This window comes from Mobula birostris, chromosome 11, assembly GCF_030028105.1.
Source record: "Mobula birostris isolate sMobBir1 chromosome 11, sMobBir1.hap1, whole genome shotgun sequence".
Classification (NCBI taxonomy): Eukaryota; Metazoa; Chordata; class Chondrichthyes; order Myliobatiformes; family Myliobatidae; genus Mobula; species Mobula birostris.
In genome coordinates, this window is record NC_092380.1 from 60,435,457 (window position 1) to 60,452,273 (window position 16,817).

At 41.9% G+C, this 16,817-nt stretch overlaps 1 protein-coding gene and 1 long non-coding RNA gene across 7 annotated transcripts in view; one reads left to right on the forward strand and one right to left on the reverse strand.

The window, feature by feature from the left end:
• Window positions 1-16,817, forward strand: part of LOC140205105 (oxysterol-binding protein-related protein 5-like) — a 139,260-nt gene that overhangs the window by 95,350 nt on the left and 27,093 nt on the right. For all 6 annotated transcript variants that reach the window (XM_072272292.1, XM_072272296.1, XM_072272291.1 and 3 more), the window contains 8 exons: window positions 363-566; window positions 2,313-2,397; window positions 3,248-3,419; window positions 9,418-9,646; window positions 9,955-10,139; window positions 14,622-14,703; window positions 15,525-15,623; window positions 16,206-16,302. In XM_072272292.1, coding sequence (XP_072128393.1) covers window positions 363-566; window positions 2,313-2,397; window positions 3,248-3,419; window positions 9,418-9,646; window positions 9,955-10,139; window positions 14,622-14,703; window positions 15,525-15,623; window positions 16,206-16,302 — 1,153 coding nt within the window. The remainder of the gene's footprint in view (window positions 1-362; window positions 567-2,312; window positions 2,398-3,247; window positions 3,420-9,417; window positions 9,647-9,954; window positions 10,140-14,621; window positions 14,704-15,524; window positions 15,624-16,205; window positions 16,303-16,817) is intronic.
• Window positions 1-16,817, reverse strand: part of LOC140205106 (uncharacterized) — an 86,655-nt gene that overhangs the window by 19,367 nt on the left and 50,471 nt on the right. The gene's annotated exons all lie outside the window — the stretch shown is intronic.

Below are 16,817 nucleotides of genomic sequence, written 5' to 3' on the forward strand. Positions count from 1 at the left end.
ATTAAGCCCTTTGTCCTCCTCTGCTGGACTCTGAATTTCTCCCAGTCCTCAGGTGAGCCGCTTTTTCTGGCTAATTTGGTTGAATGATAATTAAACTTGAACTTGGATAAATTCTATTCTTTGCTTTCATCATATTTTGGGGCCAAACAAGAAAGATCACCCATAATTATATTGTATTCAGGTTACCAGGAATTCAAGTCAAATTTAGATATTTTACTAGTTCTTTTTGGCAAGCACACAGGATTAGTTATGGAACTTTTGCAGAGGTAGTGGTTTGATAAAATTGTTTTGTTCAGTGAATCATATTCAATATTTTATAGTCACTGTGCTGATAAAAGAACCATGATTCATCTGTATTGCAGATCCGTGGTACTCTGAAGAGCTGGACCAAGTTCTGGTGTGTGCTCAAACCAGGGGTGCTGTTAATTTACAAAACACCCAGCAATGGCCAGTGGGTAGGAACCATCCTTCTCAACACATGTGAGCTCATTGAAAGACCCTCCAAAAAAGATGGCTTCTGCTTCAAACTGTTCCATCCTCTGGATCAGTCCATTTGGGCAATGAAGGTAATTTGTGTCTAGTATATCAAAGAGAAAAGAATTCTTTTACTCTGTCCAATCTTCGGATTTGCCACCCTCTTTACTTCAAGTATATACTTTTTATATTATATATTTTATATCATCCTTATCTTTTCTTCATTAACCACAAATGGTGTTGGACACCATGGCCATTTTAGATACTGGAGTAAACAAAACTCCACAGCAATGTTGGAAGAAAAAGATTTAAAGTATGGCAGTTCATGTAACATTGCTGTCCTAAAATGGCTATTGTCAATGATAATGCTTCAGTTCTATCAATGGTATGTACGGGAATCAAACTTATAAATGCCCAAATTTATTAATTTTTAATCAGGCTTAATGTGAAAATTGATCTCTGGTAGTTGGCTAGAAGGAATAAATTGCATAGATAATGGACAATAGGTGCAGGAGTAGGCTATTCGGCCCTTTGAGCCAGCACCGCCATTCACTGTGATCATGGCTGATCATCCACAATCAGTACCCCATTCCTGCATTCTCTCCATATCTCTTGACTCCACTATCTTTAAGAGCTCTATCTAACTCTTTCTTGAAAGCATCCAGAGAATTGGCCTTCACTGCCTTCTGAGGCAGAGCATTCCACAGATCCACAACTCTCTGGGTGAAAAAGTTTTTCCTCAACTCCGTTCTAAATGGTCTTATTCTTAAACTGTGGCCTGTGGTCCTGGACTCCAGAATTTGTAAAATATCCAAACAGAAAGTGGTACAGACAGAGCTGGTGTAGTGGCCACATAAATTAAACATCAAAGTCTGTTCAATTTTATGAAAATTCTTAATTTAGCTCCAGACTTCTGCTACTTAGGGAAAACCAACTGTGGAAATGGCGTCAATATGCCTGTGCTTTGGGATTTAAAATAATTGTGGGAATTACTTACTATTTACTCCATTACTACTTCCTCCTCTGTTATGCATAAACTGGAGATACAAGAGACTGCAGATACTGGAGTCAGGAGCAGTAAGCAGCCGGCTGAAGGAACTCAGCATGTCGAGCAGCAGCTGGGAGAGGAAAGGAATTGTTGATGTTTTGGGTTGAAACCCCTGGATGTGGAGGGGCGAGATGGTCTGTATAAAGAGGAGAAGGAGACTGGTAAGAAAGGAATCCAAGGTGATTAGTGGACTGAGGAGAGGTGTAAAAGATGTCAGGTAGGGGAGCAGAGGAGGAATGGAGATGGGAGGCAGTGTCAAAAGCATGATGAATGGAGGCAGCCAAATAGAAAAATAGGTGACAGCAGAGGGAGCAAGGTAGGATAGAGAGAACTGAAGGATGCTGAAGTGATGGTGAAGGATGGAAGCAGAGGGAGATGAGCAGGAACATAAAGGGCTACCAGAGAGGTGAATGGCAGAACCAAACTGAGGCAGGGGAGAGCCTATGGGTGAGGCGTGTGCAGTGGTGTATGAAACATACTACACACAAGCCTATCAATAAGCAAATGTTTTTAAGATTATATGTCATAACACAGGCTCAACAAATCCGCATAGCAAACATTATCAGCTTGGTTTGCAAGAACTGTCCAGAAGACAGTCAAATGCCACTGTTAAGAAAAAAAAAATCAGACATTCGCAGATGGAATATGTACTCTGAAAGAAATTATGCTTCTAACAATGTGCAAACTCCTTGCCTTGAGAAGTTTCAATGCCACCTAATGTCTGTGGCAGCCTATTACAAAATGTCGCTGAACTTCTTTTCCCTCTAACATAATGGCATTGTTTTCCCAGGGTCCAAAAGGTGAGAATGTGGGATCGATAACACAGCCTCTACCCAGTAGTTATCTGATCTTTCGAGCTGCCTCTGAGTCCGACGGTGAGATTATGTCTTGGCTGCTTCTATCTGAGAAATGTTGGAAAGGAAACTATATACTCTGGAATGATGATGTTGTGCAACTCTAAGAAATCTGGGAATGCATTATTGAAGGTTGTTTTGCTGGGAATTACATCTTTAGAGTGTTCAAAGGTCTAATCAATGCTTATACATACTCATTGGATCCACACAACAGTATGGTGAAGAAACCACTTGGATCATTGACTTTATGTAATAATGGTATACTGTCGAAATTACCTTTTTCTCATCACCTACTTCCAATTTTTTCTCCAAAAATGTGTCTATTGATCCAAGTCCAAGTCAAGGATGTGTTATTAACGTAATAGATGTGAAGCAATGTAAAGTATAAGAACATCCAAAAGTGCATAGACTAGGAGATTGGGAAAGCTATAAATGTCACCAGTCTAGAGTATACTGAGATCTTAATAAGAAGGACAAGAACAGTCAGTAGTGATGTCTTTTTTAAGAAATGACAGAAATGGGTTAGTTTGTAGTTATTAAAATTAGTGGTAGGGAATAATGAATATTAACATTGCAGGAAAACAAATAATGAATCAATGGCCAGAACTAATAGTTAAAACAGGAAAACAATATTAGAGAAAAAAGCTTACCTGAAATTGATAAATCCCTTGGAATCAATAATTTCCTTGTGCCCATCTTCTGGAGATGTATAACTTTCAGCTGATTAGTTAATGTACTATTCCAATTTCCAGTTGGATCTGTATTTCTTTGTATATTTCTCACAAATAATAATAACTGGTTCACTTCCTGATTTGTATTCCTGCATATATTATTCATGTATATTCACTGGCTTCTGATTCTTGGTTGTCAGGTCGATGTTGGATGGATGCTCTCGAATTAGCTCTGCGATGTTCAAGTCTTCTCAAACGTGGCACAATTAAGGACGGCAAGGATGGTTATCTGAACAGCTCAGTTGATGCAACTCACCCAGGACTATCTGGTCTGATACAAGGCTTCAGTCCAACGCATCAGGAGCTCTCCCAGTAGGTACACAGATGAAGTGCTCTCCTCTAGACATATTTCGCAGAAACTCAGGAAGTGAATAAGCTGAAAGATGGGACAGGAAGGAAGTATGCTTTCCCAAGAATCCATTCAGCCACCTCAAGTATGAGAATCTGCTGGCAATGCCAGTAATCGGCATTGAAAAGGCTTGTATATCTATGCTGCAGAAGGACTTAGACAGATTAGGAAAATGGGCAATTAGTGGGAAAGGGAATACATTGTAGGAGAGTGTATGGTCACTTGGAGTTTGTGAGGATTTTTAGATCCCATACCTAAGAAAGGAGATGGTGGCATTTGAGGTGGGGGGGGCGGGGGTCAGAGGAATTTTGCAAGAATGATCCCAGGAATGAAAAGGAAATTGCATGAGGAATGTTTGATGGCTCTGTACTCCAGTGCCTGTACCCACCGGAGTTTAGAAGAATGAGGTAGGGGGGGAGTCTCATTAAAACCTATCAAATATTGAAAGTCCTAGACAGAGTGGAAAGGATGTTTCCAATAGTGGGGGAGTCTAGGACCAGAGGGCACAGCCTCCAAATAGAAGGATGCCTCTTTAGAATGGAGATAAGAAGAAATTTCATTAGCCAGAGGGTGCTGAATCTGTGGAATTCATTGCCACAGACAGCTGTGGAGGCCAAGTCATTTACAGCAGAGGTTGCTAGATTCTTGATTAGTGAGTGTTAAAGGTCACAGGGAGAAGACAGAAGAATGGTGTTGAGAAGGAAAATAATCCAGACATGACCAAATGGTCAAGCATACTCAATGACTTAATTCTGTTCTTGTGTCTTATGTAGATAGCATCAGATATTTAAATGTGACTGGTGTATGCCACCAACCATGGGGTCCAATTGGTGGGTTAACCAGAGATTTCAACACATTAATGCATGTTCCAGTTCTTCCTCTTAAAACAAGTGCCTAGAATTAAATACATTACATCTGGAGTTTGTGTTAATGGACAAATTGAGAACACCAAGGGCAATGTATACAGAATGCACACTCCTAAACGTAACCATAGGGTTACTCAGTGCGTTCTGGCATCTAAAACAGCCATCTCAATAGTCTTCAAGTATCACTTTGTAAAAGGCACTACAAAGGTAAAAGTTGAAAAGAACAGTTCCATAACAAAATGGAACATAGAAGTCTACAAATAGTTTGCTGAAAATTGGGATTGGTGCAGCCTGGTACTTGATGTTCAGCACGGACATGGTGGATCAAAGGGCCTGTTTGTGTGCTCTGATACATTTTGTTTTAATTTGGTCTACCTTTCAAAGTCCTAAGCCTTCAACCAGTCCTGATGAAGGGTCTCATCCCAAACTATCAGCTATTTATTTCCCACCTTACTGCTTTGCTCTAGCATTTTGCCTGCTGAGTTCCTCGAGCATTGTTCTTGTGTTACTCAAGATTTCCAGCAGCCGCAGAATCTTTTACATCTTCAATCATATCTCTGCCCTTCAGACAATGAACCAGTTCCGGTTAAAGATACAAACAATATCCCATGAGGTGCAGCTGTGAAACTCTGTTACTTTTCCACAGTGTTTAATGCGATCAATTATATTTTTCTGGTGCACTATCAATCCAGTTATTCGGTTCCATTGCATGGTTCCACTCCCAACTCTCCTACACTGTATGTACATCTCTGGCAGTTTGCTTCTCTCCTGTTCCTGACTGGGCACCCATCTTTTCCTCAGTTACATGCTGTCCTTTGGTGCCTTATGAAAACTACTGTGATATTAGAATAACTTGCACTGAAAAAAATGCCCAGCATTGACAGGAAGGGACAATATTTCATTCTGTGCTTTAACTATACAGTTCAATAATAGCACTGCCTTATCATCTCTGCAGTGTCAAGCACACATCGTCTGACATTAGACAGGAATGTTCTTTTTGCGGCTGAGTACTGGGAAGTCAGTAATATTGCTGTGTTTTTGCTTCATTACATCCTCCTGTCTGTGCATTGGCTGAATCGGAGTGATACAGAGTTGGCATCCTCATTATTCTGCTTCTCGGTTACAAAATCCCATATTCTATCCAGCACCACATTAACATCTCCACCCATCCATTTTCTTAATACCTTTTTGGCAAGTGTCGCAGCTTCCATGCTGTACAGAATAGTTGCTGATGGTTGAAAATCAGTTGTCTACACCCACAAACCTTGCTGAGAACGTTCTATTGTGCTGTTACCAAGCTCCGACCATCTTCAGCTGCTTCATCAATGAGCGTCATGAGGTGGAAAGTGGGATGTTTGATGTTGATTGAACAGCGCTCAGTTCCTTTCACATCTCCTCAGAAAGTGAAGCAGTCCAAACCTGCGTACAGCAATACGCGGATGACATTCTGACATGAACTGTGAATTAGCAGAAAAATCATTTGTGTCTCTCATACAGTGGCATGAAAAAGTTTGGGCATCCAGGTCAAAATTTCTGTTACTGTGTATAGCTAGGTGAGTAAAAGATGGCCTGATTTCCAAAAGGCATAGGTGACACGTTTCTTTAATATTTTAAGCAAGACTACTTTTTTTTATTTCCATCTTTTACAGTTTCAAAATAACAAAAAAGGAAAAGGGCCCGAAGCAAAAGTTTGGGCACCTTGCATGGTCAGTACTTAATAACACCCCCTTTGGCAAGTATCACAACTTGTAAACGCTTTCTGTAGCCAGCCAGTAGTCTTTCAATTCTTGTTTGGGGGATTTTCACCCATTCTTCCTTGCAAAAGGCTTCTAGTTCTGTGAGATTCTTGGGCCATCTTGCATGCACTGCTCTTTTGAGGTCTATCCACAGATTTTCAATGATGTTTAAGTCAGGGGACTGTGAGGGCCATGGCAAAACCTTCAGCTTGTGCCTTTTCAGGTAGTCCATCGTGGATCTTGAGGTGTGTTTAGGATCATTATCGTGTTGTAGAAGCCATCCTCTTTTCATCTTCAGCTTTTTTTTACAGATGACGTGATGTTTGCTTCCAGAATTTGCTGGTATTTAATTGAATTCATTCTTCCCTCTACCAGTGAAATGTTCCCTGTGCCACTGGCTGCAACACAAGCCCAAAGCATGATCGATCCACCCCCGTGCTTAACAGTTGGAGAAGTGGAAATTCTGCACCCTTTTTTCTCCAAACATACCTTTGCTCATTGCGGCCAAAAAGTTCTATTTTAACTTCATCGTCCACAGGATTTGTTTCCAAAATGCATCAGGCTTGTTTAGATACGCAAACAACAAGAATTCTGCAGATGCTGGAAATTCAAGCAACACACATAAAAGTTGCTGGTGAACGCAGCAGGCCAGGCAGCATCTCTAGGAAGAGGTGCAGTCGACGTTTCAGGCCGAGACCCTTCGTCAGGACTAACTGAAGGAAGAGTGAGTAAGGGATTTGAAAGTTGGAGGGGGAGGGGGAGATCCAAAATGATAGGAGAAGACAGGAGGGGGAGGGATGGAGCCAAGAGCTGGACAGGTGATAGGCAAAAGGGATACGAGAGGATCATGGGACAGGAGGTCCGGGAATAAAGACAAGGAGGGCGGGGGGGGGCGGATCCAGAGGATGGGTCCCTTTCCCTCCCCCCACCTCTGCATTCCACAGGGATCGCTCCCTACGCGACTCCCTTGTCCATTCGTCCCTCCCATCCCTCCCCACTGATCTCCCTCCTGGCACTTATCCATGTAAGCGGAACAAGTGCTACACATGCCCTTACACTTCTTCCCTTACCACCATTCAGGGCCCCAAACAGTCCTTCCAGGTGAGGCAACACTTCACCTGTGAGTCGGCTGGGGTGATATACTGCGTCCGGTGCTCCCGATGTGGCCTTTTATGTATTGGCGAGACCCGACGCAGACTGGGAGACCGCTTTGCTGAACACCTACGCTCTGTCCGCCAGAGAAAGCAGGATCTCCCAGTGGCCACACATTTTAATTCCACATCCCATTCCCATTCTGACGTGTCTATCCACGGCCTCCTCTACTGTAAAGATGAAGCCACACTCAGATTGGAGGAACAACACCTTATATTCCGTCTGGGTAGCCTCCAACCTGATGGCATGAACATCGACTTCTCTAACTTCCGCTAATGCCCCACCTCCCCCTCGTACCCCATCTGTTACTTACTTTTATACACACATTCTTTCTATCACTCTCCTTTTTCTCCCTCTGTCCGTCTGAATATATCCCTTGCCCATCCTCTGGGTTCCCCCCCCCGCCTTTCTTCCCGGACCTCCTGTCCCATGATCCTCTTGTATCCCCTTTTGCCAATCACCTGTCCAGCTCTTGGCTCCATCCCTCCCCCTCCTGTCTTCTCCTATCATTTTGGATCTCCCCTCCCCCTCCAACTTTCAAATCCCTTACTCACTCTTCCTTCAGTTAGTCCTGACGAAGGGTCTAGGCCTGAAACGTCGACTGTACCTCTTCCTAGAGATGCTGCCTGGCCTGCTGCGTTCACCAGCAACTTTTATGTGTGAGGCTTGTTTGGATGTTCCTTTGCAAACTTATGACACTGAATTTTGTGGTGAGGACGCAGAAAAGGTTTTCTTCTGATGACTCTTCCATGAAGGTCACATTTGTGCAGGTGTCGCTGCACAGTAGGACAGTGCACCACCACTCCAGAGTCTGCTAAATCTTCCTGAAGGTCTTTTGCAGTCAAATGGGGGTTTTGATTTGCCTTTCTAGCAATCCTATGAGCAGTTCTCTTGGAAAGTTTCCTTGGTCTTCCAGACCTCAACTTGACCTCCACCATTCCTGTTAACTGCCATTTCTTAATTACATTACGAACTGAAGAACCAGCTACCTGAAAACGCTTTGCTATCTTCTTATAGCCTTCTCCTGCTTTGTGGGCATCATTTATTTTAATTTTCAGAGTGCTAGGCAGCTGCTTGGAGGATCCCATTGATGCTAATCATTGGGACAAGGTTTGAGGAGTCAGGGTATTTATAAAGCTTTGAAATTTGCATCACCTGGCCTTTCCTAACGATGACTGTGAACAAGCCATAGCCCTAACAAGCTAACTAAGGTCTGAGACCCTGGTAAAAATTATCCGAGAGCTCAAATCTCTTGGGGTGCCTGTACTTTTGCATGGTGCTCCTTTCCTTTTTTTCACTCTAAAATTGTACAAAACAAAAGTAATACACTAATCTTGCTTAAAATGTTGAAAAGAATGTTTTATCTTTAACTTTATGACTTTTGGAGATCAATTCATCTTCTACTCATTTAACTATTCACAGTAACAGAAATTTTGACATGGAGTGCCCAAACTTTCGCGTGCCACTGTATGCCAGGTAGCAGTCATCTGTAATTTGAGAGAACTGAACCACTATCATGGAGATATTCAACATTATTTCCATTACCAAATCTCCTACCATCAATTTACTGTATTCATCATTCATCAGAAGCATCAATGGTTACAAAAACAGGCCAAACTCTGTACTGTGTGGTTCCCCATCTGGCTCCTCACAGCTTTTTGTAATCCGTATGTCAGGATGTGATGGAATACTCCCCACTTGCATATACTCTTCTAAGATGAGACATTGTGTTCTCCATTCTCTCCCCATGGTACAGACTGAAAGGATAGAAGATTTATTTACTACAGTGCATGGCAGCAACTAGCTAAGGTTTCTTCCACATCATCTCACAGAGCTATGACCTCTCCAACCTAGAAAAGCAGGGAAGGCACATATAGATACTACTACCTTGCAAGTTCCCCTCTAAATTGCATACCATTCTGACATGGAAATGCCTTAATTTTCACTGGTCTAAATCCTGGATCTCATAAAATAACAACACTGTGTAGATGCATCTTCACTAAAAGACTGCAGCAGCCCAAGATGTTGGTTTATCACCACTATCAAGAGTTGTTTGGGGTTTGATATTAAACATTGGTTTAGCCATTAAAATCATCCTTTCTCAACTTAAATGTTATAACTCCCTCTTTTAAAAGCCTTACTGAATCACATTTGTGAAGGTTTGCATTTCTTTTAACTTTTCTCTTTTTTCTCATTTTATGTTTAAGTGATGTTGAATTTGTAAATCAGGATTACTACAAAGATGCTGATATATACTCCTACAAAACAAACCAAGAGAGTGACTCTCATCTGGAAGATCTAGAGAACAGCACAAACGACAAGAGCAGCAGGAGTGAGGAAAGTGACACAGATCTGTCTGAAATCCAAGAAGAAATGGCCATGAAAGATTTAGTGGCATCAACTTACCTGGCAGAAAGTTCAGAGGAGTTTGAAGAGGTAAGGTTCATTGAATAGAGTCATTTGCTTAATTTAAATTAAAAATTGCATAGTTTTTTTCCTAAAAATATTATCGTTAACTGGTTGTTGACCTTTGCAAACTGCTAATCTCCTGCTTCGATTAAGGATATAGATTTCCGCCTCCATGACGGTAATAAGACAGGAGTTGAAGTTACCTCTTGTAAACAATGAATTTCGGTAGTCTTTCTAATCGAGTATAATGATGAAGTTGGTCCCATTGATACTAAGGAGGAAAAAATCCATATATTACTGATGGTAATTTTAAACTTTTTCTCTTTGATCTTTAGATTAATGAAAGTACTGAGACTGAAGCAGTGACTGAGGAAAACAAGAGTCTGATGTGGACCGTGCTGAAGCAGCTCCGACCTGGAATGGACCTCTCTCGAGTGGTCCTACCAACTTTTATCCTGGAGCCTCGCTCATTTCTAGACAAGTTGTCTGACTACTACTTCCACTCAGACCTCCTCTCCCAGTAAGTCACCTCTGATTTCCCGTATGCAGCGTTTCTCTAATTCTGTATGAGCATTAACAATCTCAGTCGCAGAGCATCAACTCTTCCAGGTGATGTTGTACTCGGAAGTCATTTGCAGCTTCCGTATGTGAGCAGACTTGTGTTGACACTTTGTTGTTGATTTATCATAATTTAAGAGCTGCTTGGATAACTCATTCAAGCATTATATGTTGAAGTACATGGTGCATCATGTAAGGATGAACCTGAAAATGCAGTTGATTCTATTAAGTTGAGTGGAAGACTGCAGTGGTCTGTCCCTTGATAGCAAGGTTCTCCAGGGACATTACGTTCATGAGACAGTTAACAGTGGTACTATCAAAGGCATCCAGTTGCCAAAAATAGCCTTCACACATGGATTTTTAAACCATCTGCATTGGAATTGTTTCTGAGCAAGTCAGTATTTATGAGTAGCTACATGCTTAGTAATTGAAATTTAAAAAGGAAGCATTAACCACAGTGCACAGGGAATAAGATCCATTAATTCCTGTATAATGGGTTTTAGCAGACATTGCTGCAACAGCCATCTGTCTCAATAAATGAATTCTCAGATGATATATCCAACATGATGATCTCTAACAGCTACCATAACTTCTGCAAACAAAGCAGCGTGGATAATACAGGTGGTGCTGCTGTCTCACCGTTCCAGCAACCTGGTTTCAATTTTGATCTACATGGAGTTTGCATGTTCTCCCAGGCATGCTGGTTGGCAGTTTATTTGTCTTCAGTAAATTCCTGTCGAGTAGGTGGCTGAGAGGAGAATCAGGGAGGATGTGAGGAAGAATAGGTCACAGGGAAATTATGTAGGGGAATGGGATCGATACGATTGTGTGGAACCCCAGTATAAACTGAGTGGGCTAAATATAGGCATCCATTAGTCTCGTGAGACTACGGATTTGCGCCTTGGAAGGTTTCCAGGGCGCAGGCCTGGACAAGGTTGTATGGAAGACCAGCAATTGCCCATGCTGCAAGTCTCCCCTCTCCACGACACCAATGTTGTCCAAGGGAAGGGCACCAGGGCCGATACAGCTTGGCACCGGTGTCGTTGCAGAGCAATGTGTGGTTAAGTGCCTTGCTCAAGGACACAACACGCTGCCTCAGCTGAGGCTCGAACTAGCGACCTTCAGATCACTAGACCAACGCCTTAACTACTTGGCCATGCGCCAACACAGTGCGGGGGGGGGCTAAATAACTGCCTTCCATATTATAAGTTAATCTATAATGTGAAATGAAGTGAGTATAAAGTGGTGAATTTGGCCTTAGGCAAAGCTTTTAGAAAGCATCGAAACCATTCAAGCAGAAGGGAGAATGCTTTCAAGAATCCACACCTGTCACATACATTTTTATCGGTCACCTGATATGCTGTGTTACTGTTGGCTATTTTTTTGGAAGAGAGTGGAATTCCACAGATTGGATTTGTAGTAACAGTGACCATCTTTGATGTAAAGTGTTTTGAGATGTGCTGATGCTTTCAAAGGCACCATATGAGAAACATGTCTGGAAATCCTGGTGTTTCTTTGGTGGGCTCATCATTGGAGCATGATGGCCAACTGACTAGGAGCTGCATAGTTCTGGAATAAATAATATGCCAGTTTGTACACTTTTATAACATATTTTGAAGCTGGAGGCATCAGAACTAATTTGCCATGTGGAGTGTGAGAGGGGTAGAGACATTCATTGAGGACGGGGATTTATGATGGGTTTTGACGGAAGAATCAGGCAGTAACAATTGAGAAGTTAGGGCGGGGCAGGGCGGTAACGAGTGGAATGAGGAGTAGCCGTGTCGTGCTGAGAGGAAGGGATTGGGAACGAGCAGAATTCAATGTAAGGAAAAGGGATCAAGTCCCCTTCTGCTGGGGCAGAGAAGGTGGGATTGGGGGAGCAGCACATGGGATCGTTGGAGTTGGGATTATGGACTAGCAGGATCAGTGTTAGGAGCTGGAGAAACACCAAGGCAATGCAGGGGCTGATGTTGGTATCAGTAAAGTGAATGTGTGATGAGGAGCAGTAATTTCAGTGTAGAGGCAAAGTTGGGACTGGGGTTCATCGGGGGGTGGACTGGATACCAGCAAAACCTACGCAGGGATGGAGAGTGGGAAGGGGTTCTGGGGGAAAAAAGATCAATATATCAGGGATTAGCAAAACCAAAATCGGAAAGTGGCGGGAAGGTCAGGGTCCCACGTAATCAGTGGGGCTCAAGCTGGAATCTGCAGTCACCAAATCATTGTGGCAGAGACTGTGGGGTTGTGAGGCAGCAGAATCAAAACCAACCTGGTAGGATTCAGGGACAGAAGAGTCCCGGGGGCGGGGGGGGGGGGCATGCAAATAGGCTCTATCAATGCACATCCAGACCACAGACCTGGACAACAGCAGAGTTAGCTCAGGGTTTGTAGAGGATGGGATTGGTGCACTGTAGGAAAGGATTGTACTAAAACTGAAGAGATGAAGGTGAGCAATTGATCTACTGAATAGGCATCCAAGCCTGGTGATGCATTGGCCATCTTGAGAATGGCCAACAACAGGTGTTCCTGGGACAACGTGGTCCATTTTCCCCAACAAATCCAAAAGAAATATCATTCTATCTGCTTCTGATGCATAACTTGCTTTTTGCATGATTTTGACGATATTTCTGGGCAACGATTCTCTAAGGCAATGAACAACCACTCTCCACTAGTGGAAAGCGAGTAATTTACATTGTGGAAGCAGAAAGGTCAATGCAGGGAAGAATAAATGCATAAAATAAAACACCACTGGAGCCAGAGTATCTGTGTGTGTGTGTGTGTGTGTGTGTGTGTGTGCGTGTGTGTGTGTGTGTGTGTGTGTGTGTGTGCGCGCACACGCGCGCAAGGTCTGGAAAACATGCTAAAGTACAGAGATTCATGTGCAGGTATTCTTCTGTTTATGGTGTGTTGGATGCTGGTTGATAGAGATCATGGTTAGGTCATTGCTGGAGTGTTTGGTGCTCTACATAGATGTAATTGTTGATAGAGGGACTTTATTGATTTGTTTGTTGAGCTCAAATACATAGTTGTGGTTTTCAGGTGAACCTTTTTTTATGGGGTTTGCATTCTTAGAAAACAGTCTATATCAGTGGTCCCCAAACTCCGGTCCGCGATGCATGCAGGGATGCAGCGGTAGCCGGGATGCACCCAGCACATCTTTAAAAGAAAAGCCGAAATAAACAAGCCAATTAATTAGGTGCCGCCTGGCACGTAAATGTTGGCCCAGATCAGAGGCGATTGCTGAGAAAACGCCTCTGATCTGGGCCGAAATTCATGTGACGGGTGGCACCTAATTAATTAGCTTGCTTATTTCAGCTTTTTTCTTAAAGATGTGCTGGATGCATCCCGGCTACCGCTGCAGCACTGTATGCTTCACGGCAATGTATCGGTCCGCGGCCCAGTGGTTGGGGACCACTGGTCTATATCGTGAATATTGTAAACAGTGTCATTTACACATGTGTCAAGAAATACTATTGGAAAAATAAATGTTTATTTAATATTTTTCAAAAATTCCCTGAATGAATTTTAGACCATATCTCAAATTTTTGAACAGTGATTTGTGCATTTTGTAAGAGTGAATTTCTGTAATCCAAACAGTCGTACATGGGCCATATGTACTAAATCATTTTGATATGAGGACCGGTTCCCTAATGGACTGAAATTGGCATTCATCTCTCTGGAAATTATCCCCATCTGTTACTTCAGACTGAGAAAGGCAAACTGATTCTCTAAGCATACACAATCTCTTCCTTAAATCTCCATTTCCAGTATATGAATTACAAGGAGAGTATCTGAGAATTAGTGTGCTTGTTGCTGTACCTGGTTACCATGTTCACTCTATGCACCCAGGATGTGTAATGACTCCCCTTGAAATGGTGCGGGTTTTGACGTAAGCCAACTTGGGTCCAGCAGATACACAAAATTACTGAAACAGCAAAATAATTATGTCCTGATGCAGAGAAGAAATGTAATTGGACTTGCTCAAAGTGCACAAATTGTTATAAGACGCACACACTAATTACTTGTATGCACCATACAAAGAAAAATTGAAAAAGTACCACGCACATGTGACACTTTACGTGGTTTCCAAACAAATTTGTACCCAACTTAAAATGGGAAAGAATTATCTCCTAATATTGGCATTTCTTTTGTTTCATTTTTCTGAAAGTTAACTAGTTCATTGGAAGTTTAACATCATTGGTAAGAAAAATCAAGGTTCTAAATTCAACCACTTCCTTTAAACACTTTAGAACACTTCAAAACTTGGTTGCCTAATGCTCACATGTGACACAAAATATTTTAAGCCATGACTGAAAACACTGAAGATAATTTGAATTCTTCAAGATTGGTGAAGATCTGTGAGACGGACCAACGATTTGAATCTTGACCTACTGTATGCAACTGTAATTGAAACTTTGATAACTGATCTTTCTGCTTCCACCAGAGCTGCTCTGGAAGAGAATGCCTACAGTCGCATGAAACAGGTGGTGCGATGGTACCTATCTGGCTTTTACAAAAAACCAAAGGTAAGGCTAGTGATATACATTGCAATACCAGGGGAGAGAGAGGGACTGGGGGGGAGGACGCAAGGTTACACTCCCAGTGAATAGGGGTCCAGAACAACAGTACTGTGTGGAGATGCCGGCCCTGGAAATTCATGGATCAATAGGATAAAGAGTCACAGCCACCTGATTTCTTTTCATACGCAAATTGTAGCTCTCCAAATGGTACAATATATGTGCCAAAAAATTTTGACTTGAGTTTGAATTGAAAGGGAGGAACTTGGAGTAAATAAAACCAGAGATAAAACAATCGTTAAGTTCTAGAAGCAGGGAGTTTAAGTTAGGAAGTGAGTGTTTCAAAAGTGGAAGTAAAAGACCTTTTTGAGGAAATCCCAGGAACAGTAAAACAATGAATGAATCAGTTGTGAAGTTGATGTGCTCAAATTTGTTATTTTGCATTCCAGCATTGTTCATTGCTACAACATAAATCAGTTAATTAAATTCAGCATTTTACTGAGAAAGGCCATTTAATTTATACCTACACATAAATTTTGTTACTTTAGAACAGGCAGAATTTAAGAAAGAGGCTGTTTCCTTTATGCCATTTTAAGGTGTTTTATAACAAATCACCAGTGCCTCTGTATACCTGGCCTAGGAGAGAAAATGGTTACCTCATAATTTGTTAACTGCGGTTATCAAATTCAAACACTGGTTTACTTGTGGTCAATACATCATCTCCAACGCAGAGTCTGACTTTAAAATTAAGTCAAATTTGCAGCCATTTGAGGTAAAAGTTAGCAGATTGGCATAACGGATAGCTTAATTTCCATTCTTCTTCACTTCAGGGTCTGAAGAAACCGTATAATCCAATCTTGGGAGAAACCTTTCGTTGCTACTGGTACCATCCTAAAACTGATAGCCGTACCTTCTACATAGCAGAGCAGGTAAACCTCATGTCATATTGACATGTGCTACGTTCTTCTCCGTGAAGTATGGGTAAAGTGGATGCATATCTTGATTTTGAATGACTGTAAAGTTTTGCTTATTCTTACTTCCATCACACTGATTAATTTCTGGAAGGTAAAATGTCAAGTAATTTGAATCAATAAAACATCTTCTCTGAGAGGAGTACCACACAATTAGGACTTGCCTTTCTGAAAGCGATGCAGGACAGGTTGTTAGGAGTTATCTGTTCAAACAGCATCATTTATATATGTTTTTAATAAAGGTGGTTAAGGATAAAGCCAAGTAGATTACAGGCAACTAAAGTGTCCAAAGTGGTTCCAAATGTGCATTGTTGCTGGTAAGGCAACGATGAGAGAGAGAGAGAAAGGGGGGGACATCAAATGGATGCAGAGAGGAACAAAGATAACAAGGTAAGTGCTGTAGGGGTGAAGGTGGGTGCGCTGCATGGTTTAAGATAGGGAGTGTTGGGCTTGAGCTAGCTATGTGTGTGACCATGCATTAGGGAAAGATCTTCAACTGGTCACGAAATTCCAGACTTACTATGTTCTGCTCTGACATAGGTATCCCATCATCCTCCAGTTTCTGCCTTTTACATCAGTAACAGGAAGGACAATTTCTGTATCACTGGTTCTATCCTGGCCCGCTCCAAGTTCTATGGTAAGAAATGTATTTGCAATCACAATACTCAATCAAAATATTCCAGTTTATAGCAGGAAAGAAGCATAAGGGAGAAGGGTTAGGGAAAGGCGTCTTTGCCAGGTTACTTGGAGTGCTTACTAGGCATTAGGGGTGGTTGATGGTATTAGTGGTTAACCAGAACGCAACAGTCTCAGTCACAATAGGGGAAAACTTATTTTCATTATTGACTGTAAGGATATTAAAGGAGTAGATCGTTAAGGAAATGCAGATCAGAAAAGGTATGTTAAAATAGCTCCAATTCTCAAAACCTTAGTCCTGTCAGAAAGCGTGGAATTATGGAATTATCTCTTGGAAGTGCATTCAAGTTATTAGTAGGCAATCACAGAAAAGAGGGAAAAGTTAATTTACAGTAATGCTTATGAACATGGGGATGAACATTTTGGCCACTTAGTTTTACTTCGTCGGCTATAAATTATATTGGAGATATCCAGAAGTTGTGACAGGTGCTATAAAATGGAAAACTTTCTTTCCCA